This window comes from Rutidosis leptorrhynchoides, chromosome 4, assembly GCF_046630445.1.
Source record: "Rutidosis leptorrhynchoides isolate AG116_Rl617_1_P2 chromosome 4, CSIRO_AGI_Rlap_v1, whole genome shotgun sequence".
Taxonomy (NCBI): domain Eukaryota; kingdom Viridiplantae; phylum Streptophyta; class Magnoliopsida; order Asterales; family Asteraceae; genus Rutidosis; species Rutidosis leptorrhynchoides.
The window spans coordinates 385,461,868-385,489,699 of record NC_092336.1 but is presented as its reverse complement, the minus strand read 5'-3'; the positions used below and the strand labels follow the sequence as shown (position 1 = coordinate 385,489,699).

Below are 27,832 nucleotides of genomic sequence, written 5' to 3'. Positions count from 1 at the left end.
CATGTTTGAAAAAATATACGTAGTACTAAAATGGCATTATTTTAGCTGTCGGAAACATAAAAAAATATGCTTTACAGTGTTGCTGAATAACTATATAGCAACCATGGGAAGTGATATGTACACAACCATTTTTTACACATACACAATCAAATATGCTTTACAGTGTTGTACTGGACAACACTGTAAAGCATGTTTGGTTGTGTATATGTAAAAAAATGGTTGTGTACATATCATCACCCATAAAAAAAATAAAGGAAAGCTCCACGTTCGCACGGGGACATTGGACTCAGAAGCCTGCCCGAATATCGATCAGAGCGCCTAGGAGGAGTGGGTTGAATGATAATTCCCAACGTTACAACTCGTTTTTACTCGATTGTATACAAAGCACCCATACTTTAGCACTAGGTGGCTTGGTGCAATGGCTCCTAGTCCAATAGCAAGCAACAGTTTAAGTACTTAGCATGCCTGTAGCTGAATGTAGATGACGATCTCTCTACTGCGTATGTTATTAAAAATTGAAACGGTAAACTTTACTGATTGTTCATTCACGTCTACAAATTGCCCAATATATCAGTCTTGCAAACTATAGATTTCTTAATGTTATCAATGGTTTGTTTGAAACAAATAGTCCATAACGCGATGGTAAATACCGAAAGTTACTCATTCTATAATCTAACATCCTTTTAGCCCAAAAATGTACGGAGTAAATACTAGTATATCAGCAACAGGAACTTGTTTAATGCATATTCATTTCCTTGTATATCATTAATCTTTTTGACAAATCAAAGCATACAATTCCTTTGCCATCCAAGTTGCTTCACAAAGGTCTCTAAGAGGTACTGTTATCTCATCGGCAATTGTCATCGATAGCTCCCTGCATTCTGTTAACGTCACACATAAATCAGATAACAAATCAAGTTTAGACCATGGCTATCATAACAAACGAAAATCGTAAGAATTATACAAGAAAAAGAAAATACCAACCTGGAATTTTACTAAAATTTAAAAGGGACATAGCTGCAAGAATTTTGTGCTCTACACTTTCACCATTTTTAAGGTTTTCTTTCAATTGATTGATAATAACGGAGAAAATAGAGAGACGGGATTCATAATGAGGCAGCGAACAGAGTGTAGAACTCAACCATGCAATTGTTGTTAAGCAGACCCTCTTCGTATCACTATGTCCGGACTTTAAGCACCGTGAAAGCGAATATAGAAATGACTTCTTCCGATCACCGAGAAGGTATCCGGAAATTGTTGTCAACCAATCGTTTACAACAATGTCCTCCTCCTTTAATTCCTGTATCCGGTGACCAATGTTAGCACTGAAAACTTTTAACAAACCGTAACAATAATAGAAGATACAGATGTAACGATAATTGATAAGTAACACAATAAAAATGTTATGTTTGACCAAAGAATATCAAAACACCACCAAAGTATTATCTAGTTACTAAAGAGGAAATAAAATAATTACCATTATAATGTTATGTTTGACTGTTACTTCATCTTCTTGGACCTCCATTTCAGGACCTTTAAGAAAACCAGCTTTCTTTAGGATCCAATCTTCAGTCATTACCTTCCCAGAGTAAGAAATACGTCCTCCCAATATAAGAAGTGCTCTGCAGCATGTTACTCTGACTTTTTCATCTAATAAACTTGTATCTAGAGCAGATATAATGGTATCAACAGCTTTCTCTATATATATTTTATTATGTTTATGTCGATCTACCTGTTAAGTTCAACCACATAATGCATTAGCATTGTCAAAGACTCAAATACAGGGATTTCAGATGTGTTTATTATGAAGATATTACAAACAAGTTAAACAACTAACGGTACCATAAAATCCAAATGCAAAAAGAGGATAGCAACCAAGGGCCTTTGTTCAGGTGAACAACCTTGAATAAAGACCAGTAAAATGTCCATTGAGCTCCTTATACTTTCCTTATGCAAGCTACTTAAGAAAAATTGGACATCCCTTTTCCTGGAAAATTGCAAAATATATGCGTGCATATGAACTTTATAAGCATTCTATTTTTTTACGAATTAGCTGATTACATAAAAGGGTAAACCAACTTCAATATGATTTTTATTTCAGGTAGTAAACTTAGTTTAGGCCAGAAAAAAAAACCATGAAAGTTCAGAAAGAAAATAAAACTGATTTAGACATTTAGGTAATAAGACCCAGTTGCCAGGGTTGTAAAATTCGCGAGCCGGGGACAAGTCGGGCATTGACCAACGTTGACTTTTATTAATAAATAAATTAGACATATATATGTTACACATAATAAATAAAACATAAATATTTCAAACATACATAGATATCTGGCACAAAATCTAATTTCTAAAAAGACTTTTTTGCTCCGTTGGTCCTTCAATTATACACGAAATTGCAATCCGAGTCCCTCAAGTTTTTTTTTTTATTTTCGCGTCCTTTTAATTGCAATATTTTGCAATCCGAGTCCCTCCGTCACTTTGCCGTCTAAATTGGCCGTTAGTACCATCACGTGACCAAAACGTGATGGGTAAAATCGTCTTTTTGCATCCTGACCAGCTCCTTTATACGTTGCAAACAAGTTGGGTGACTTCATTTTCAACACCTCGTTCATTTCAAACCCTAGATAAATCCCCAAATATTGAAATCAAAAATTCGAACCCTAATTTGTAGAGATGGAATGCTGGTGTGGTCGACCGTGTGTAATACGATTCTCAAACTCTGAAGCTAACCCCGGACGTCGTTACTATACGTGTGAAAAAAAGGTAATTTGACTTGATCCAATTCGTTGATAATTCCATATCTGTTACGAATTCTTGTTTCTTATTTTTGCAGATATCGTATTGCTCGTTCTTTGCTTGGTACGATCCTCCAAATACACTGGATTGCATATCTGCAGTTATGAATGCCAAATTGGAAGTTGATGAAAAGCTTAGAGAATCAGAAAAAAGAGAGTGGAATCTGAAGATTATGTTGATTGTTAGCTGGGTTGTGTTTGTAATGTTGTACTTCTCAAATTGAACTGGGTTAATTGCAGTGTTTTAGTAGTATTCGAATGATGTAATGTATCAATGTAGACAAGTCTTGAATGTATCTTTTTTTGTTGAATCTACTTGAAATGGAGAATGGTAATTTGGTTGACACTATATTGACATTTCCTTCAATCTAATTGCAATGCAGGATTTTTTTCTTTAACTACATTTAGTACCTTTTGCTTGACACTATATTGACACTAATACATATTAGCAGTAGCATAATAAGTGACAAAATACATTAGTCATTAAAGATAACATATATATTAGGAGTAGCAAAAGAAGTTACCAAATACAGACCACCAAATACAGACTATTATCATTCGATTACAACTTAAAAACCTACCATTGCCAAATACATAACAAGTTTAGCCAAATACATAACAAGTTGACCAAATACATAACAAGCTTAGCAAAAGAAGTTACAAAATACATAACAAGTTTAGCCAAAATACATTGTTCATACAAACTAACACATACATTTAAGTCTTCTTCTTCCCATTACCATCACTCCTTTTTTTCTTCTTGTCACCATCATATGCCTTTTTCTTCTTACTTCCACCATTACTTACACCACCACCACTTTTTGATGCCCCATTAGTACCCCCATTATCACCATCAGATGCCTTCTTCTTCTTACTTCCACCACCACCACCACTTGTAGATGCCCCATTAGTACCCCCATTGGGACACTTTCTTTTGTTATGACCATAAATTCCACAAGCACCACATTTCTTTAACTTACCTATTTTAAAGAATTAATAAGTAAAGTAATGTATAAGAAAGTTAAAGTAAAAGAATTGTACTCATACCTTGTGATGACAGTTTACCATCTACACCAACCACATCCTTCTCATTAGCAGACATTCTTCTCTTTTTCTTTGGTCGACCAGGGGTGGATATCTTCTTTGGTGCAACAAGAGTGTACCCATCTTCAGCTTTTTCCCACAAAGTTCTTCCATTCAATGGTTCAACTGTAAACTGGTATGTGTTAATCCAAGTAGATAACAAATAAACTGGATGAACCCATGTTTCTGGTTCACCAACTTCAAGACCATTGTCTGCCATGTTATTGATAACTGCAACATCATGCTTGCAAGGTATTCCAGTAAGTTCCCACTTCCTACAAGCACATGATTTTGACTCAATATCAACCACAAACTGCTCATTCCCATGTCCACTAACTTGATATCTTTAATTTCCTCCCCATAAAACATCACATTTGTTAGCATCAGACTTAATCTTCTCAAACACCTTACTTGCAGCAGGAGTTAAAATTCCATTTGTTTTTAAATTCTTCTTTTTAACATTCACAATTCTTTTCATACAATACTCTCTAATGTATTCTAAAGCTGTAACTATTGGTTTGTCTCTTGCATCAACCAACCATCTATTAAACACTTCACACATGTTACTAAGCAAAACATCAGACACAGCCCTCCCAGTAAAGTGACTTCTAGCCCACTCTTGAGGAGGAATCTTAGTCAACCAAACATATGCTTCATTATCAAACTCTTTCAATTGCAGCATGGATTGTTCAAACTCAGGCACTGTTGTCACAGTTGCACACCTCTACAAATGGTTCTTATATGCTAAACCTCTAAAGCTACCTTTCATATTGCCATGAATGTGTCTTAGACAATGTCTATGTTCAACACTTGGATACAAGTTGCTAACAGCTTGTATCAAACCCTACCACAATAAATATTAAGTTAAGTAAATTAATTATTAATAAAAGTCAATTGAATATTAATAAACTATAGACTAAACTATATTAATAAAGTCAAAGTGAATACCTTTTGTCTGTCTGATATGAATGTAAAGTTAGAATTGAGAGACAAGTCAAGATCATCACCCAAATTTTGTAAGAACCAAGTCCATGATGCACCACATTCTTGTTCAACTATGGCATATGCAACTGGATAAATGCCATTGTTGGAATCAACACCTACAGCACTCAAGATGCAACCACTGGCTGGTTCTTTCATAAAAGCACCATCCAAGCCTAACAGATCTCTGCCAATTGCTTTAAACCCCTTCTTAAGTGGACCCAAACATATGTAAATTCTTTTGAATACCCTTGTAGTTTGCTTAAGGTTTCCAGGCTCAACATCAATTTTAACAGTGGAATCAGGATTAGCCCTTTTCAACTCACAAATATAATCTCTAATCTCACCATACTGAGAATAATAATCACCTTGTATCATTTTTGTTGCCCTTCTCAAAGCTCTGTATGTTTTATATTCAGAGATGACCAATTCCAGATCTGTTTCCAAATTAGATCTAGCAGCTTTAATTGGAATCTTGGGGTTGTTAACAAGTTGAGGCAACAACTTATTAGACAAGAATTGATAAGTACAATATGGTATTTTCCTTGATTGGCCGCATTGATGGTGAGATTTATATGTTCTCACTTCCCATTCTTTACTACCTTTAGGTTTAGAAACCAACAACACCCATTCACAGACTATATTTAAATTTCTTTTAACCCATTTGTCGTTTTTAGGACCACCACAAGATTCTCTCTTATCAACTTTTTTCTTTTTTGCCTTTAATTTGGCTTTACTCTTGCCAACTACACCACAAGTTGTCTTTATGTTACTGGGCCGCACCTCAGATTGTTGACTAACTTTGACCCCAACATTTGGCTTATTAACCACCCCTTCACACCTTACACGGATCCTTCTTTTATCATTCTTAACAAATACTAGTTTTCTTCTTGTTTCAATAGCATGAGACTTAACTAATTCTCTAACCTCTACAGCACTTTCAAACTTTTGGCCAAGATAAAAAAATGTCTTACCAATCTGTGCATCAGCTTTAGCATGTTCTTCAAACTTTTTAATTTTCCTTTTTCTTAAACCTTCCTCATCACTTTCTGTTTCATAACTGTCAAATCCATCATTGTTCAATACATCTAATTCAATATCATCTTCATTATCCTCTTCATCTTCACTAACTTTGGAACCATTGCCCATAAACTCAACATTTTTATCAATATGAAAGTTAAAGTCTTTCATGTCTACATGAACATCCACAATCTCATTATCCTCATCCACAATATAATCACTATCTTCAGAGTCACTGTGAACTTCTGCATCATTGTGAACTTCTGCATCATTATGAACTTCTGCATCATTATGAACAGCTTCTAATAGTGCATTTTCATCAATTAGTTCAATAAGTTTCCTCTTCCCTTTGAGATCCTGATGTTCAGCAAAAACTTCCATATACCTTAAACCCTCCTCTCCCTCATCTGCCAAATAACTAATCAAACCATCACAATGTTCTCTATCATCTAAAAGTTCTAACCCACTATTTAACTTTGTATTGGGTTTAAGGTAGCGAAATAACACAGGTTTCATAGGATCATAACCTAATGCTTGCATAACCTCATGCAATTGTAATACAGAAAATGTGTCAATGTTGAAGCAATCAATGTAGGTGGTCTGACCATCAGTGTAAACTACTTCACTACCCATACGTAAATACCCACCATGATGTAATATAATTGAGAACAAATCAGGGTAGATATCTGCAACATAATAACGATTTAGGGTTTTACTGTTCAAAATTTAAAAACAAAAACAACGATGACGATTAGGGTTTGACAAACATACCGTATAGTTGATCTATATCTTTTTGTTCCATCTCTGGTGCACGAATAACCCAGTTCTCAGCCATCGATCAATGAAATTTTGGTTCGCTATCTGGTTTTTTATTTGATAAAATCGAGGGATGAAAGAGAAAGAGGTGTTAAAAATGAAGGCACCTAACTTGTTGAACGTATAAAGGAGCTGGTCAGGATGCAAAAAGACGATTTTACCCATCACGTTTTGGTCACGTGATGGTGGCCAATTTAGACGGCAAAGTGACGGAGGGACTCGGATTGCAAAATATTGCAATTAAAAGGACGCGAAAATCAAAAAAAAAAACTTGAGGGACTCGGATTGCAATTTCATGTATAATTGAAGGACCAACGGAGCAAAAAAGTCTTCTAAAAATATAAAAGTTTTGACCTAACTTTGATTTCCGATTTTCACACGACTTTTTAGTATTTGCCGACTTTTAAGACGTTTTTGGGCGACTCGGGTCGGGCTAGTCCCCAAACCGACGCATCGGCCAACTTTTACAACAGTGCCAGTTACCAGTCAAAAAAGATTGTATCCCGCAACTGACATGTTAGTAATTTTGATCATGTTGACTTTACATGACGCTGATGTGGCGTCTATGAACCAGTCAGCCTATATTATTACCTTTAACAGAACTTTTGAAACTTAGCTACTTTTTAAGGCCTAAAAATGGTTACATGACATGGAAATCAGGTCATTGGCGGTTAACTTGATATGTAATTATTCCTAGGAATATATGGGGAGGGGCATAATGATATCCAATATCAAATATAGAAAAAATAAGAGGAACAAAATAATTTGAGATTAACTTACCTGTTGAGACAAATAAGTTCAAAAAGCAGCAACACACCATTTGCTATCGACTTTACCTCCTTACAGTTAAGTAACTTCAATAAACACTTTTTTTCAATAGTTCTAGTCACGTTTATTCGGCAACCCGAGTCAGCTTTAATGCAGTATAAAAGCAATGCAGCCACACGAGTCTTCTCTTCCATATCCCCAAATTTAAATCTTTTTATTAGAAAATTTAACCCACCATTTGCAATAACTTGTTTCCCAATCATTTTTTCTTCTTCCCCGTCACCAAAAACAGTAAAAAGTTTTTCTAATATGAAAATAGCTTCTTCATCTTTACGTTCTTGTTCCCAGGTGCTTCCTGCCACCTGGCAAGCAGAGGCTAATATGTTCCTAGAGTACTCTTCTTTCCATTTGATTATGACTCGATTCAAGATATAATTCGTCGGCGGTATGTTATGGTGTTCCAGAATGTCTCCAGTTACAGGACATGTTTTGTTGTCCTTACAAACCCATTCTGCAATACCTATACGTTCATAGGTTTGACCGGTCTCTAAGGTAACAGGATCTTTAAAAAGTAATCCAGTTACAGAGCATACGTATTCCTGAGGGATATCATAAAAAGAACGTCCTTTGTCTCCACCAATAGGCTTCGTTTCAATTTGCTATATTTTCAAGAACAAAAAATAAATTTAGAATCGAGGTAATATATCATTGTGAGTACTTGACAGTTTTTTGTGCAATTACCGGATGGGTATTATCGAGATGACGCAGGCAAGTAAATTTCTCATTTTGTTGCAGCTCAATTTCAAAAACAGATTTTGATAGCATCTTGAGAGAAAGTTCGTTGATTTCGGAAATTGGAAGGGATTGTAACATGTTGGTGCTTTGTAGAGCATCTTGCTGCAGAATGGTATTTCTATATTTTACCAACGCGTTTGCTTTATGCAATTCCAGTGCTTCTTGGGCAGCTACTGTGTCCTGTATTATTCAAGATTATTTTGAAAAAACTATGTATCATCATTCTGGTATTTATTTGAATATACATAATTATAAAGTACGCAAGATGAACATTTATAGAAAAATTCAGGTAGTTAGGGGGTATATTTAACATCAGGGGACTCAGGTGTGGTTAAAAAGATTCCAAGAGTATATCTGATATGGAGTCATATTTCTTAATGTGGAGCAATAACATAGTTCATTCATGGTCTAATAACTAGCAAATCAATAATGGAACAAATGACTTAGAAATATTTGATACACTACTTTCAATTAATGAGCAATATATAGGAATCAGAACTTGGTTTTGTTCTCTAATACTTTCTTGTTATTGAAAGGGACAGCAAAGGATAGTTCTCTCTTTTCTCCCTACAAAACCCTATTAGAAAAGCAGTTTCCACCCCTTTAAAACCACTCCTCCAGTGGTCGGCTTTGGCTGGCGGTCGAAGAACCTCCTTTCCACTAAAAATCATCCCCCCATGTACTTTTCGTTTTTTGATGGTATAAAATTCTCCGGGGTACCGTCCCCTTTTCCCAAAAAGAACCTCCTTTCCACAAATTTCCTATATCCTTAGTTCAACCCTTTGCACAGATGATATGTTATTATGCAAGTTTCGAGGTTTGTTTTCTGGTTCAAGATTTAGACCGTGGTTCCGGTCGATGGTTCAGGTGGTTTCTCAGATTGTGGTTTCAGGTCGTGGTGGTAGGTGGTGTCAGGTGGTGGTTTAGTGGTTTTGGGTGCTTTCAGTTCATGGTTTTTGGCAGTTCAGGTGGGGGTTCCTGATAATTTTAGTGTTTTTGGATTGTGTTATCAGGTCATGGTCACAACACAAGTAGTGGTTTTATGTGGTTTCAGGTGGTGGTTTAGGTGGTTCCTGTCAGTGGTCTCAAGTCATTCTGGATGGCGGTTTCAGGTGGGCGGCTCTTCATAGACATGTAGTCTCATGTCAGTGTTATCAGGAGGTTTCAGGTGTTTCAGTTAAATGGTTTTAAGTTTTGTGGTTTCCAATATTGGTTAATAATGTATTTCAACCTGTGGGGTACAAACATGTGATTATTCTACCTTAACTGTCCATGCACATCACAGTACCACCACTCGATCAGATTGTGAGGCCAAAACTTAGGTCATGGGGCGTTGTGGTCTTTTAGAGTCTTTTTGATTGGAATCAAGGTGTAGGGTTGCATTCGTTGAAATAAAAGTGCAAGTTCGTTTTGATTATTATAGTCATTTTGGTTGTAATACCTAGCATGTTGTAAGTTGATTATCAATTACCTTATTGTGGAACAATTACAAGGTTCATTCATGGTCTAATAATTATCAAATCAATAAACGAACAAACATCCTGGAAATATTTGATACACTACTTTCAATTAATAAACTTTATAAGAATCGGAACTTGGTTTTGTTCTCTAATATTTGAAAAACATCTTGGGAAATAGGAGTAAATATCTCACACTAGGTTAACAGAAAGGGTAAATATGTAACTTTATTGTACCCTTAAGATCATTTTTGTTGCAATTAGTTCCAATTAATTTTCTGAAACTGATAATGAGAACCATTTTGATTTATCAATTCTCCAAAATATGTTAATCCAACATGAAGTAACTAATAATCAAGTCACGAGAACCAGATAATCAGTTCCAAAATGCAAATGCAGGTATCCTTTAACTGTAAAGCCATGTATTCATCATAGAAAGAACTTCCTAAGCTAAATGATGCAGCTCTGGAGACTGGAGAGAGAATAAGATAACAACGTCTGATTATAGTTGGACAAATGTCTGTGAAACTTAACATAAGATCAAACACAACACAGAACTTTAAGGAGCAAACTTTAATTCAAAAGAGATGGACTCTATAAAACTTAGAAACAAGTCCAGAGAGGATAGTATTCACCTAACGAGATTCCACAAATTTTGACAGCAGTTCACATAACCTTGTTAGAAAAGACAACCAGTACGTATCAGATGAAAACCAATTAGTTTGTAGTGCAATCGCTTCATATATAAATATATATATAGCATTTGTCATCGATTAATGAAGAACACCTCATAATGTTGATTGATTTCCATCATGCAAATAAAATACTGGAAGTTAAAGCAACACTTACCTGATTGGACTCCGCATATTGTTTGATATTCATATCCGTATATTCCTTTTCATCCAACGAGTGTTTCACTGTCATTTTATCTTCTACCAGAAACCCATCATCCGCCCTTTGCACAGTTTTATGGTCTGCCACATCAGCAGCTACTGCTATAAAAGAAACCAAAGGAATATCAATAGTAGGAATTACGGGTGGTTCAACACCATCTGTGAGCCAGTCCTTGTAATACAACGCCAATTTGCATGTTCCAACATCCAAAATGTCATCATATGATTTCTTAAGTTTCTTTAAATTCTTTATTTTACTTGCATCATTCGTTAAAAAATCAACTTCTTGATTATACCACTCATCGAGATGCAATAAATGAGGGTGAAATACGTTGTCCCACAATTCAACAACCAGTGTTGTACGGGCAGAAAACGGAGAATCAATAAAAACTTGCAAAACACGCCTAGCTGCAACCCGTTCTTTCTTCTGTAAATAATATATCACACTCAGGTAAAGATTACAGCAAGCTGATAAAACAGAATTGGATATTCCAGATGTAAATCCATATTTCGTATCATTTGAATTTACGCCTGCGATCACACTTAACTTTAAAGCAGCCTTTTTTAGTAACTTTTCATCAGGTTGTTCTTCACTAGCTCTTTCGACTGTCTTCATAGCTTCTTCAAGATTGGATATCACTTTGCTTTCGGTAAAATTAAGAACAGAAAGACAACTGTTATGCAGTGAAATCCTAAAAACCTGGTCTTTGATAAAACATTTAGAATGAACATTCAAGATAGATATAACAGCTTTAATGGCCAGTTCATCAAGAGCTGGTTCACCAACAGAACTTTGTTTTGACAACTCGATAATCGAATCAGTAACAACCTGCAGGTCATGAGAATGTCTTCTAATATGTTTCTCCTTAGTGTCACTTACAGATCTTTTCACATTCTTTTCCTTTTTAACAATATCTAACGACCGCCTACCCTTAACTTTATCAATCAATGGAGACTCAAGACTCGAATCATACCGATTAGCATCTGAATACGCCCTTTCAGTCTTTTTTACACGAACCAAAGCACTCGTTTTACCTTCATCTCGCATTGGGTAGATCGGAATCCTTTTAGATACGATTCCAGTAGAAGCTCTACTTATCGTCCTCGACTTCCTACCCTTAAAACTCTCGTCTGCAAGAAGATCCTCCAACGACATTGCCATTCAACCTCTTTCAAATCCTTCTTCGTATAAAACCCTGTTCAACAAACAACATCAAAGTCATTAGAACGTGTGTCTCAATTCAAAATTTCAGTCAAGCATTTCATCAAACACTTGGTGTGCACAGTAAAATCTTAAAAGGGAAAGAAAGATATACTACCGTTAATATCTGATGATATACACAAGAACCATATATACCATGAATAATAGAAAGACTGAGAAGTTGGGTGAATGAACATCGATAAAATTTGAATGTTAAGAGGAAATGGTTGATGAGAAAAAAGGTAACGATAGAGACAAAGATGTAGATTGGTGTTGGAGTGAGTAACAGACATATGGAAGATGACGAATAAAAGCTGTATTTTAACGATAATCCGTTAGGTTTCGTGTACAATGAAGCAGGCCTAACCAACAACAGTCAATAGCCGCCCTCTTTATTAAAGAAACGGTCATTTGAAAATGGGAGCTGTATTTTTTTTTTTTTAACCTTGCTATCAAACTTATTTTTACAAACTGACCCACAGGCTGACTACCTGCTTTACGAGCAGTTCGGAATCATTGCGGACGAACCTTCGTGGTCAAGAAGGAATAGCTGTATATCCAACACTTTTTTTTACTTCGTATATTGTACAAATATTGTATATTGTAGAAATAAAATGAAAAAAGAGAAGATGATTTGTAAATAAAAAATATAAGCTTTAAAACATATAATAAAATCATACTCCAACGGCTATATAGCCGTTTGAAAACTGCTAGAAAAGTTTCAACCAATCAGATCGCGATACATCATCTTGACATTTTTTCCGTAGTCCTTCAACTGACGGCGTCAGAACTAACGCCCCATCAATGACGTCAGTTTGCGTCACTTTTCGCCATGTCATGTAACAGAGGGGGACTAACCCCATGTTAGAAATGGTCTAAATGACATTAATCTTATCTTGTCTTATAAAACCTAAAATTATAAGTGTATGCATTACTCAAATAACTTTTAGCTTTCTCATAAATGATATGTATAAAAACACCGATGGTTACGAATCATCGATTGATATCATTTTATTTAGATGCTTTGATTTAATATGAACTATGTTAACTTACATTTAAATCTAGGGATGCTCAACAGTCCCTCACTATCAAAATTGAACTAAAAAACGTATTGTCAAGGTACAAAATAAGTAGTACCACTTCCTAACAACAATTGTTGGAAACCTACAATTCTATTGATTATTTACAGTATCCAAAATCTATATTTTCATGCAGTGATTCAGTAAGTAAAGAAAATGTATCATTTCGGGTTGTGTTTGTTTTGAGGTTTTAGATGATGGAATGAGGATATCCATTTAGTTCTTTAGCTACTGCTTTATAAATAAAGATTGGCAATCAAACTAGAGAAATTCTACAACCACTCAATTTTTTTACACAATAATACCCACACGCTGACGTAGCTAATGACTTGGTCCACTTAATGTTCCACGTAAATAAATGAGAGAAATATAACAACCCTCATATTTTCATACCTGAATTGACTAATTTGACTATAGGGTTGTTATCCATACGTAATATATAATTAAATTTGACATTGATCAAATATTTATTTTTAGTCGACACTTTTTGTTAACTAAAGTTTACACTAATTATATAAAATAACTTTAGTTAATATTAATATTAATGCATATTATATTTAAAACTATATGAAACATAATTATTAATTAAATGATAAGTTATTTTAATCATTATATATATATATATATATATATATATATATATATATATATATATATATATATATATATTTTAGCTTATAAAAAAAAGAGATTTTTTTTATAAATTAAATAATGAGCCCATGAATTTTGACTAAATATTTTCAAAAACAAAAACTTATTAAAAACATTTTTAACATGTTTTTATTTTTTGTCAAAATTGGCACCTTTATTTTATTTATATTTTTTCTTTTCACCAACCATTTTTTTCCTATAAATACCCACTTCCATTTTATAAAAACTTGTATCAAATCTTTGGAAAAACTCTCTCACAAACTTGGGAAAGTACTTGAGGTATTTTCTATATTTTTTATCGAATTGCTTTTATTTTTTTGTATATTCTTTAAAAATTCGAATTTAATATATATAAATTATTTTTACATGTTATAATTAGTATTATAAGTATTATGATGTATAAAAATAATTTTGATAATTTATGGAATATTATTTATAATTAAATACGAATTATGTAGTATTTAAACATAAAAATAATATAAAATTCCTAATAAAATATTAAACAGTAATAAAAATAATTATAATTTTTTTTGAGATTATTATACTTTTATAAACAAGCGAAAATTATAAAAATTAAATAAATGGGACGATTAGTATTTAAAACCGAGAGAAATAATAAAGAAAATACAAAATAAATACAAACGTGTATTAAATATTTTTATAAAATTTTTATATGATTAGTAGCATCACTAGATACTTTAAAAAAATATAAATTATTTTTAAATTATTTTTCCTATTTATTTAATTATAGGCAGATTACAATGGTTAAATAATTAGAAAACATTAAATAAATAATATTTTGATATAAAATTTGATTTAATAATTTTTATAACATTTTTACATAATATAGAACCTATAAAAAAATATAAAATTATTTATTTAGGTCGATTTAATATTTATTACCTAATTAAATTTGATTAATATAAACCGAGTATATATATAAAGAAAAGTGGGAAATAAATACAAAAACTTGATAAAATTATTTTTATAAAATATCCTACTGAATTGTATAATTAACTAAGTTTATAAAAATTATAAATATAATATTTAATGAATTAATATTCGAATTAACATATATTAGTATGATTTTCGATTAACATAAGTATATTACATATACTAAATTAATATTATTATTATAACTTACGGTTAATAATAAGTATACTATATAATAAAGTATAATGCTTATAATGTAAGTTAATAACAATACATTATTAATAAACACTTATTTTATAACTATACTAATTTAATAATAATAACTTATAGTATATAATATAAGATAATCAAATTGTTAATACATTAATAAATATAATATAACATATATAATAACATATAAACCTAAAGTGAAGGTTAATCAAAGATAATGTACAATTCATGTGAACTTCATCGCTACTCACGGTCGTAAGTGAATGATGTCTAGGTTGCCATTTATGGGTAAGCTTGTGGATCTCGAATGCCATGACTTAGATTCTGGTCAAGAGTCCTGGGCCCCCGGTTACATCTGGTCATTCCTGACTTATTTGATAGCAACGAAGTTTGAGTAAAGTTATACAACGTCTTGCTAAAGATTAACCCGAACTTTCTAAAATTGAAAAATTACTATAAGTGAAAACTTTCCATAAATAGTAACCTTCCGAAAATGGAAATTCTTTAGTGAACCATTACTATCAATATAGTACTATATACTATTGTCTGTTAGGCAATGTCTGATCATACGTTCTATCTCTAGGTTGAGATCTCGGTCACGTCCTTCCGTTTAATTCTTTCGTGGAATACTCTTTTGTGTTACTAAGGTGATTTTCATAGCCCCACTTTTACTGTTTACTTAACTATTTATAACTTTTGGGGTGAGACACATGCTTGCTTTATAACTGTTTTACACTTAGACACAAGTACTAAATTGTTAACTATGCTGTCATGCTTTGATTCATGCTAAATCCCTACCGTAATATCGTCAATTGCTACGTTTAAATGCAAACTTAATTATTGTGAGTAGGCCTATTGAGAGTAACGTCTCTAACCATTCGACCGTTGGTCTTTGGTTACATAATAATGATTCCACGACACTGACAGTACAAGGTGTCATAGGGTAAACTTGTTTAGTAGCGATATTACAAAATGCAGCAACACTTTTAGATTGATATTTCTATATCAATCAACTTTAAACTAAATCTTGTGATCTAAAACTTTGAATATTATTTATAAACCTGTGAATTTCACTCAACCTTTTTGGTTGACACTTTAAGCATGTTTTGTCTCAGGTGATGATTGAGCTAGCTGTTTGCAACTTTGTGATGATAGATTTGATGCTTGCATGGAGTCCACATCGCATATTATATTTTAGTTCATAAACATTTATTTTACGTTTTAATAATAATGTAAACATGTATTACTGCTTCCGCTGTTTTATTAACAAAGGTTTTATTTAAAAAGTCTCATATAGAGTCGTTCTCGTTTATACAACTGTGTTATGATATGATTAGTCACAATTACCCCTGGTCCATTTTGGGGGGTGTGATAAGAAAGTAATTACCCGTTTTAAAATGGTTAATTATTATAAATTATAATGATTTTCTTTACCTTTATTTTTTAAAATTTGATTATTATATTCAAATAAAAATAAAATAATACACAAATAATAACCTTTTCATTCTTTCAGTTATCACCCAAAACACAAGAATTTCTTTCATTCCCAAAAGTAATATCTTTCTTCCAAAAAAAGTTAAATTTCTCTAACATTCATTATTATATTAATTATATAGAGCTATAACATTAGAAGAGAAGTTGTATTATTAGAGGGTAAAACACACAACATGAGCTGAAAAATCTTGAAAATATAAAGAACAAAAAACTTGGTACCAAGTAACAAACTTCGAACCAAAAGCCTAACTTAATTGCTGAATTTTTTTGTAGATTACCATCAAATGATTGAGTAAAGGTATAATCATGTCATTATGTTCCAATAATAACTGGAGGTGGTTACTTAACGTGGATTAGTGGATGTATAAGGCCTAGTAGATGTACAAGTCAATCTGCCATATCATTGTGTAGATTTAATTGTGTTAATTCATTAAAACTGCTGGTGAATAAATCCACACAATGGTTAATTTTGGTCAAAAAATTGACTCAATTGTATAATTCATTATATATCATTGTGAGTATTTAATTATGTTAATTCATTCGTATCTGGTTTTGAAGCAACACCTGTAGTTTTGAGGAAGAAAGAGATTCTTGTAATTTGGATGAGAACTGAGAAGATGAGAACTGAGGGATGAAAAGGCTATTAACTGGGTATCTTTTATTTTTATTTGGATATATTACATATATAATCAATTTAAAAATGAAGGTAAAGATAATAATTATACGGAGAAATAATGAACCAAATTAAAAGGGGCAGTTACTTTCTCTCCTTTATTTACGTGGAACATTAGGTGGGCCACGTCATTAGCCATCTCAGCGCGTGTGGGTATTATTGTGTAAAATATGGTGTGGTGGTAGAATTTCTCAACAAACTATCGATTGATTGATTGATGCTATTACAGTACTAAGTAGGTTTGTTAGACCATTCCCTATAGTTCATTATCCGCTCATTACCCTTTCATTACCCGTAATTAACCATAGGCACGAGCTAGTTACCCGCTTTAGTTACCCGCATCCACCATCAATTTAAAGGAAGTTTTAAGTTTAGTTATAGGAATTGTGGGTCCCGTGATTTTTTATTGTTGTACTTGATGCTTTATTGCTTGTACGTTGTATATTAAGAGGAGTATTGTTTTAGCCATTATAGGGAGTGTTTAATTATGAGTTAGTTATAGGATATTGGTGTTGATGTGACGCTGATGTGGAAGGTTAAGAGGATGAATAGTTTAGTTACGATAGGGAGTGACCTTAGACCACTCACTATAGTTCATTACCCGCTCATTACCCGTTCATTACCCGTCATTATCCGTAACTAACCATCGGCACGAGCTAGTTACCCGCTTTAGTTACCCGCATCCACCATCAATTTAACGGAAGTTTTAAGTTTAGTTATAGGAATTGTGGGTCCAGTTGCTTTTTATTGTTGGACTTGATGCTTTATTGCTTGTACGTTGTATATTAAGACCACTCCCTATGGTTCCATTACCCGTCATTACCCGTAGTTACCCGTAATGAACCATAGGCACAGATTAGTTACCCGCGTTAGTTACCCGCATTCACCATGGATTTAATGGAAGTGTTTAGGTTAGTTATAGGAATTGTGGATCCCAGTGACCTTCACCCCTTTCCCACATCGGTTGGAGAGGCAAAAACAAAGGCCCATATATGTGGCTTGATACCTCTTTCTCACAGGACGCGTTTTAAACCCGTGAGGGCAGTTGAGTCGTTGGTGGCTCGCTGTTCCCAAAGCGGACAATATTCTGTGGTGGTCCTGGCTTCTGTCTCCGTTGCCATCAACAAGTTATAGGATATTGGTGTTGATGTGACGCTGATGTGGAAGGTTAAGAGGATGAATAGTTTAGTTACGATAGGGAGTGGCCTAAGAGGAGTAGTGTTTTAGCCATTATAGAGAGTGTTTAATTATGAGTTAGTTATAGGATATTGGTGTTGATGTGGAGCTGATGTGTAAGATTAAGAGGATGAATAGTTTAGTTACGATAGGGAGTGGCCTTATGCGACGATCGCTCCAAATTCATATGGATGAACACGTCATTCATCGATTTCATTGCGAGGTATTTGACCTCTATATGATACGTTTTGTAAACATTGCATTCTTTTGAAAAGGCTCACCATAAATGAATATTTAAATCAAAGGTTTTCGATATCTGATGATTTCTACATATAGACAATCACCGTAAATAATAGTTTACAATAGTACTTCCGTTGACAAAGCAGTCAAAATAAGATACATGGTGATGATTTGGCGAATGCAACGTTTTCTTGAAAAATATGCCATGTAAGACTCCATGCACATAGCTTGTCTAATATATAAGCAAACAGCGGAAGACTTCTAAGGAACCTGAGAATAAACATGCTAACAAGTGTCAACACAAAGGTTGGTGAGTTCATAGTTTTAATGTTTTGCATAATCTGTACATAAAGGTGGATCACAAGATTTCAGTTGTTTCATCCAGAAACGTTTATCAAAATATTCTACAAGATTGAGTACCCTGGTAACTAAGCTTTAACGTTATAATAAGTACCCCTGTTTTAACATACATGCAACCAACATGTACAATACACGCAAACCAACATGTACTACACTCAAATAGCATACGTCTGTTTTATAGTTCAGGATAGGGTTTCTATACCTGGAAAAGACGGGGATGTCAAGCCCTATGGATCCATATATAACTACTCGCGCCCACCAGTTCTTATAACCGGCAGTTACTAGTTACCAAAGCTAAGGGATTTTCTATGTACTTGTATCCATTTCGTTTAAAATAGAGTGCATGTATTCTCAGCCCAAAAATATAGATTGCAAAAGCAATTAAAAAGGGAGCAAATGAAACTCACCTTAGCAGCATATAAAGTCGTTCACCAAAATGTGACCGAAACTCGGATTACCAAATAACCGTAGATCTCAACCTAGAGAACATATGTTGGTCAATAAATGTCTATCAAGCTAGGTCAGGTCATAGTGTATCACAATCCTAATGCTCGAGATCTGAAAGGACCCGTCCTAATCCATCCGGACGAAGTCCATATCGATTATAAATGATTCACAACAGTTGATTACATCGCGAGGTACTTGACCTCTATATGATACATTTTACAAACATTGCATTCGTTTTGACAAGACAATCTTTCATTACATCTAAAGTTGACAGACATGCATACCATTTCATAATATATCCAACTATAATTGACTTAATAATGATCTTGATAAACTCAACGACTCGAATGCAACGTCTTTTGAAATATGTCATGAATGACTCCAATTAATATCTTTAAAATGATCAAATGCACATCGGAAGATTTCTTTCGTACCTGAGAATAAACATGCTTTCAAGTGTCAACCAAAAGGTCGGTGAGTTCATTAGTTAACATAAATAATCATTTCATAATTTTAATAGACCACAAGATTTCATATTTCCATTTCTCATAAACATACGTCCCATGCATAGAGACAAAAATATCATTCATATGGATTGAACACCTGGTAACCGACATTCACAATATACATATAAGAATATCCCCATCATTCCGGGATCCTCCTTCGGACATGATATAAATTTTGAAGTACTAAAGCATCCGGTACTTTGGATGGGGCTTGTTGGGCCCGATAGATCTATCTTTAGAGTTCGCGTCAATTAGGGTGTCTGTTCCCTAATTCTTAGATTACCAGACTTAATAAAAGGGGCATATTCGATTTCGATAATTCAACCATAGAGTGTAGTTTCGATTACTTGTGTCTATTTCGTAAAACAGTTATAAAAACATCGCATGTATTCTCAGTCCCAAAAATATATATTGCAAAAGCATTTAAAAAAGGATTAATGAAACTCACCATACTGTATTTTATAGTAAAAATACATATAACGAAATTGAACAATGCAGGGTTGGCCTCGGATTCACGAACCTATATCATTTACATATATATATATATATATATATATATATATATATATATATATATATATATATATATATATATATATATATATATATATATTAACACAAATAATTGTAGTCGAACAATTCTATATATTATTAGTGATATAATTGTTATATTTAATAATTTATAGGCTTTATTAATTAATTAATTAAGTACCTTTATTTTATATATAGTTTATATAAATAAAAATAATTATTATTTATTATAAAAATATTAATATTTTTATGTAATATGTATTAAATATGTGTTTATGTAGCTAAAATTTATATTGGTAAAATTATTACTAATAATAAAAGGTTGTATCTTTATAATAATAATAATAATAATAATAATCCTAATAGTATCAATAATAATAATAATAATCATATTAACAAAAGTAGTAATAATAATAATCATACTAATAAAAAAAAAAAAAATACAACCTTTGAAGAAAGCAAAGCTCATAAAACAAAATGCCACTGTCCAGGCTCGAACCCAAGACTTCTCGCTCACCCTCAAACATCCCTTAACCATTATGCTAGAGATGTTTTTATGTTTTATAATCACACTATTTTTGTATAACCCGATTTTCAATCCCTTTTATCAATATCATTCATTTTAAACAAAACAGCTCGATCACCTCAATATAATCTGGCCCAAATACGTAGGCCCAACAGCAACTCATAATGGCCTACTATCTAACTCACGGCCCAAGAAGGGAAACAGTCCAACAATTAACTAGATCTGTTCGGCCCAACTATAAGTATCGGCCCGTTTAATAATTAATCAAATCCCATGGATAATGTTTGCTGGAAAAAAAATATTGATTGCAGCAACTGGGAATCGAACACAGGACCTCCTGATAATCATCAACCTCCCTCAACCATCCAAGCAATTCGTATTTTCTGATATTATTACTAATTTTTAAATATGTAAACCGTATTTCTAATTCATCTTCTTCTTCTTAAAACAACACCCAAAACTATTCATCGTCTCCTTCAATTCGTCACTCTCTTCATTATCCTAAACTTCCATCATTATCATCGAATACCTTACGTACGTTGTCCTCATCATACATCAACTATCCTACATGAAATCACGATCTTAATATCATCATTACCATTGTAACCATCATCGATCTTATTTTCATTATGCTTAACACCTTTAACTTTCTCACCATCATTCTTATAGTCATAATCGTCATCATTGCTGTATTGTTTCATCGGGTTTGTGTGATGGTTCATAGGTTAGGTTTGTTCGAACAAAACAGAAAAACAGTAGTCTTAACAGCAAGTTTATAGTGATGAGGGTAGTAGTTGTGGTGTTGCAGTGGTTTTGTGAGACTTGTGCTCAGGCGAAAATAGAATAGCAGCTGCAGTTATAATTTAGTTCGATGGTTACAGTGAAAAAAGAAAATATAGAGAGAGGGAGATGATGAGAGAGAGAGGTGATCATGGTGGCGGTTTACGGTTTAAACAAGTCGAAATAATTTAGCTGTATAAGAAGATAATCCTGGTGTGGATTGGGTTCTTGATAACTTACGGTATTAGCAAAACAGAACGAATATTAAAAGCTTGTAGGTTATTAGTGATCGAACAACAGAAAATTTTTAAAAGAGATTGAGTAGAAATAACTGAAACTTACGGTGGTGGTGATGAAGTAATTGCAGGAGGCTTAGGTGATGGTTATGGTTCCATCGAGTAATCACTCAAGACCCAACAAGTTGATGGTCTTGGTGGTGATGGTTTTTGGCCAATTCAATGAGCGAAGAGATAGTAACATGATAGGATCGTTCAACGTCATTGGTTTATTATTATAGCTCATTAATATAGACTAGATGCATTAGCCACAAGTGGGTTTGGTGATAGTTAGAAGGAAAAAAAAAATGATTGTGAATTGGTAAACTGCAAATGGGTTTTGTGTGTTGATATTGTATCATTCTAATTCTAATGCATATGATTGTAGAGGATAATATATAAATATATTTATGCTCTAGTTAGAATATAAAATACTAACAAGTACCAATTAAATACAGTAACCTATCAATCAACTAAATTTACGGATGAATTTGAATATGGAGTTGTTGTGATTGAAATCACATAAAGAAAAATAATATTAATAATAATTAATAATAAATAATATGATTATATTATTATTATTATTATTATGATAATAATAATTTTTAAATGTGTGATTGATGAAAGAATAGTAAGCCATCTCAAATGATTAATTGTACTGTCAGTTTACTTGGAGTGCTATATCGTAGTCTGTTATTAAACAGTGGCGGATGAAAGTGTTCAGAAAAAAATCTCATAATTTTTAAATTAACTATATTTATTCATTTTAGTTATTATGGTATAAAATTCGATCAATTTTTGTTTAAAATTATTAAACAAAAATTAACTCACTGTCCATGTCCGATCCTGGGTAAAATATGATAAAAGTGTTAAAATTTATCATTTAGCTTCTAAATATATTTTTAATAGGTCTATGATTCATATAACTCATTTTCGGATTACCTTTTATTTTAAAATAATATAAGTTTGAATTTGACTTGCTTAATATCAATCGGAACATTAAACGAGTATTACAATTATTTAATATTATTTTTTTATATACATTTATTCATATAGAGATATGTTTTTAAATAATAATTATTATAATATCATATTTCATATCAACAACATTTAATATTTCAAATTATACTTCCAATTATTATTTATATATATATACACATATGTCTATTTACAAAAGATTGTTCGTGAATCGTCGAGAATGGTCGAAGGTCAATTGAATATATGAAACAATTCAAAATTTTTGAGACTCAACATTACAGACTTTGCTTATCGTATCGAAACCATATAAGATTCAAGTTTAAATTTGGTCGAAAATTCCCGGGTCATCACAGTACCTACCCGTTAAAGAAATTTCGTCCCGAAATTTGAGTGATGTGGTCATGACTAACAATAAAAATGTTTTCATAACAAATATGAGTTGATAAATTGAGTTTTATCATTATTGACTAATATAGATAAAACTATTCGATTAGGTGAAGCGCATAAATGAAGCTGTCACAACAGATTGATATCGAGATTTAACTTTTGACGTAGTCACGGTGGAAATTAGAAAATAAGGTGCGTCTTAGCTTGTGACGTGGTCTTGGTTGAATTCTGGAATTCAAGGGATTTAAAAGAAAATCTTGAAGATCTATAAGATTTGATTCTTCGGGATTTATGGAAATTAAGATCTCTTTAATTAAATACGGTGATCTGCCCCGATTACTACATCTGATATTCCCTTTATAAATTAAATTCTTACGATCCGTTATTCTCACCATTCCTATACTCTCTTTCTTAGTTCTTGCATCCAAAAGATTATAATAATGCTTAATCCGGTTCTGATCCTTGTCCTCATCCTTATTATCGCAACAATTATTCTTCTTTTCCAACTTCCACCAGAGAAATCTGCTTACTTCTACTTTGCCCTTGGGGTTATAGTACTTATAATTCTCCCGTGTCTTTATGTTGCGATAAACATTGATATACACGGTTTGTAATTTAGGTGTTGTTATCGGGCTTTATATCTTTCCTTATATTTCAATGTCCCTATATCTGTTTTCTATAATCATTGTCATCCACAGTTAATACTCCTTCCTCTTTGCTGCGATTTATACTCCAATTTCGATTTCTTTTGGAGCTTTGTCCCTTCGTTTCTTCTTTTTATGATTGGACATCTCTTGTAATGGTCCAGAATTCGTAAGTATGGAGTTTCGAATGAATATAATGTTCTAAACAAGAAAGAACGTAATAACACGATTTGATTTGTCAAATTACCAGAGTCACTGAGAATAGAACTATCAAGAATATATTTTCTTGATATTTTCAGAAGTTAATCAGAATGAAAGAGTTATGTAACATGTCACATGATGACGTTATAATCTGTGAATCATCATGTTCCATTTAGAAACTCAACATGACTTACTGTAATATAATCACGTTGATCAAGTGTCATTATATTATACTAACTCATGCATCAGTTCCCAACATTACTTCAATAACATTCATCTTTTAAGCTTGAAAGTTTACAGAATATAGAAACTAACAGTTTCTATATGATGTAATACAGATAGCACGAAGAGATTAATGATTTCCGATAAGATTAGTTATATAAATATCTCCAGAAATATGGAGGATATTTATAATGAAAGATACGATAATATCTCGGAATATCTCAGATCAGAGGATGATAGAAACTATTATCTGCAAAGGTTTAGAGTAAGGAGTAAGATATTCACTAAAGACTTTAGCAGACATTGAATCATTTGGATTCTTTGAAGTCAAACTTATTCTTTGTGATTTGTCCACGGCTTTCTTCATAGTTTCGCATAATCTGCTTTTCGGTACTAAATTTTTCTATTAAATGTTTCCAATATAATGATACACAGGAAGCACGAAGAGGTATATAATTTCGGACGAGAATATTTATGAAAATATCCTCAGAAATATCAAAGATATTGATGATGATATTTTGGAATTTCTAAGTTCGATGGTTGATGGAGAAAGATTTTCCGCAAGATTTTAACATGACTTCGGAACAAGATATTCTTTGAAGGTTTCATCGGATCCAGAATTACCTGGATTCTTTGAATATATGGTATGGTTCTTGTATTTGTCCTCGGTCTCCTTCGTGTTTAGCTCAATTCGTTTTCCAATTCCAACTTTTCTGAGCTTTTTCAACATACTATTCTTTATCGTCAAACTTTCGATGATTATGGTCGTTTACGGTTGTCAAACTTTCGATGATTTGTGACTGCGTGGTTTTCAGAATTCCAGAAGGAGAGATCATAATTCTAAGAGATAAATGTCATACATATATCTGTTGATGTAGATATGCTGTGAGTTTTCAAAGTACTGATTGCTAATTCCCGGTAATTGGTATGGCAGTTCTCGTTACCAGATGCGGATGAGTATATGATAGGGTTTCAATGAATAAATATAATGATTTGTCAGAGAGATTTAAGCCAAGAAGTAACGAGGTTGCTGGTATGTCTGCTGATAACATGGTGGAATATAAAAGAATTCTCCGGTATCAAAAGGGTGATCGTATATATCAGGATTATAGTAAGGCTACTTCGAATGAAAAAGTCGAAGTTGATTTGCTGGAGCTGTGACAAAATTGGCTACCTTGAAAAGGGATCGCAAAGTTATTTTTGCTAATAAATGCCAAAGGATCTGACGCGGCTACGTGTTAAACTTTTACTCAGTTACCGAGAGTTTTTCAGGTGCATAACTATATACGTAAATCTTTTCTTCCGTAGATGAAGTGCGGTTGGTTCATCCTCCCGATTGAGGTGTTTTCAAGAATCACTAATGGTTTGAATGCAGATTGTAATTGTCGAGATACAAATGAGGTTTAAGATGAAATCAAGTGGCAAACTTGAAGATTTGTTTAGTTTCATATGTTATAATCAATATTTTAATTCATTTTAATTATCCACTGTTGGTAGTCCTCAATTGATTAGTCCACAGTTAGCTAGGAATAGTTAGCTAGGATTTTGTTAGCGTGGGTTCATAACAAAATTTTTCATAGTTAATTTATTTGTTTCTCACAAATTTTATTCCATCAAATGTTTTCTTCATTATGCCACCTGTTGGATTCTGATAGGTAAAAATTCAAATATGAAATTTGAATGAAAAATGGTTATTCTGTGGTGAACGGATTCATATATCTGTGGATGTAAGTAGGATAGGAAGTGACTGTTGAATCAAATTTGAAGAATGTACAGTATAACTAATTAATGTGAAATTCTAATTATTCCTCGGGTATTACCTACCCGTTAAAATATTTTCATCATTAACAGTTTGTACGGAAAAATTTTTAATCACAATCTTTATGAAAATATATATATGCATATATATTTTCTTCAGATGTAATTATGGATTTAATGAGTCAATATAATATTAGACTCATTTGATTTTCGATTCGAGCTAGAATAAGTAATCTCTAAAACTATTAGGGTCCACATATTCTTCGCAGAATATTGATGAAGTTATGGATCAATACTTCATCGTTAATTATCAGGATCCACATATTCTTCGCAGAATATTAATGAACTTATGGTTCAATACTTCATTGTTAATTGTTGTTGGTACTCCTTGGTATTTATGATGCGTATGATGTTGATGTTCATGGGATAGATTGTGATGTTGAGGTGTGGGATGCGGATGTTGCTGTTGGTGGTGGTACTGTTGGTGCCAGTGATGTTGCTGAAGCTGGTACGTTTTACACCATACTTTTCTAGGCTACAACTCGGATGCGAAGTTCGTTGACTTCTTCTATTATTCCGGGATGATTGTCGGTCGGAACGAGCGAACGAATGAGGTTTAGAATTTTAGATATAATATAATCATGGCGAGATATTCGGGTAATGAGAGTGAAAATGGAGTTTCAGATTGGTTCGCTGGTGAGTGCTTCAGGTTCATCGTCAAGAGGTGAATTTGGTTGGTGGAAGTATCGTCTTCTTCTCGTCTCTATTGATTAAGTCAACTACGAACTCATCAGATGAATTGGGAATGACTGATTGATTCATTCATTCTGGTGCCGCTGCTTTCGGAGCTGGAGTGGGACTCCATATCGGAATCCAAGGGATTTGAACTAATTGTGAGTTCCATTGCGTACGACTGAATGAAGGATTTCTCGAAATGAAATGAATTTCGGATATCGAATGATATTCTAATTACATAGAATACCTATATATAGAACAGAAGATTTCGTAGATTACGGAGGAATTTACGAAATATATCAGGCAAAGTTTATGTAACAGATACGCTAAGATATGGATTAGCAGATACGATAAGATATGAATTTTCATCTATACACTGTCTATGCAATAGAGGCAGTAACATGTGTCTAGACTAAGAATAATGAGCAGGTAATTTCCTAATGATGATAAGCAGATGATTTCTGACAAAAATGATAAGCAAAACTTTTGACATGTAGACACGGTCGAAGTCCAGACTCACTAATGCCTCCTAACGACTTATCAGTTAGACACACTAATGCAGACCTGGTTCGCTAAGACCTCTGCTCTGATACCAACTGAAAGGACCCGTCCTAATCCATCCGGACGAAGTCCATATCGATTATAAACGATTCACAACAGTTGATTACATCGCGAGGTACTTGACCTCTATATGATACATTTTACAAACATTGCATTCGTTTTGACAAGACAATCTTTCATTACATCTAAAGTTGACAGACATGCATACCATTTCATAATATATCCAACTATAATTGACTTAATAATGATCTTGATAAACTCAACGACTCGAATGCAACGTCTTTTGAAATATGTCATGAATGACTCCAATTAATATCTTTAAAATGATCAAATGCACAGCGGAAGATTTCTTTCGTACCTGAGAATAAACATGCTTTCAAGTGTCAACCAAAAGGTCGGTGAGTTCATTAGTTAACATAAATAATCATTTCATAATTTTAATAGACCACAAGATTTCATATTTCCATTTCTCATAAACATACGTCCCATGCATAGAGACAAAAATATCATTCATATGGATTGAACACCTGGTAACCGACATTCACAATATACATATAAGAATATCCCCATCATTCCGGGATCCTCCTTCGGACATGATATAAATTTCGAAGTACTAAAGCATCCGGTACTTTGGATGGGGCTTGTTGGGCCCGATA

The 27,832-nt window shown here is 33.1% G+C and overlaps 1 protein-coding gene across 1 annotated transcript; it reads right to left on the bottom strand.

Moving 5' to 3' along the window:
* Positions 1 to 615: 615 nt before the first annotated feature.
* Positions 616 to 11,780, bottom strand: LOC139844852 (putative E3 ubiquitin-protein ligase LIN). Its single transcript, XM_071835075.1, has 7 exons — positions 10,565 to 11,780; positions 8,205 to 8,438; positions 7,476 to 8,122; positions 1,843 to 1,987; positions 1,478 to 1,732; positions 985 to 1,300; positions 616 to 881 (listed from the first exon to the last, which is right to left on the bottom strand). The coding sequence occupies exons 1-7, from the start codon at positions 11,768 to 11,770 to the stop codon at positions 766 to 768; spliced, it is 2,919 nt and encodes a 972-aa protein (XP_071691176.1). The 5' UTR covers positions 11,771 to 11,780; the 3' UTR covers positions 616 to 765.
* Between the last annotated feature and the right edge of the window lie 16,052 nt (positions 11,781 to 27,832).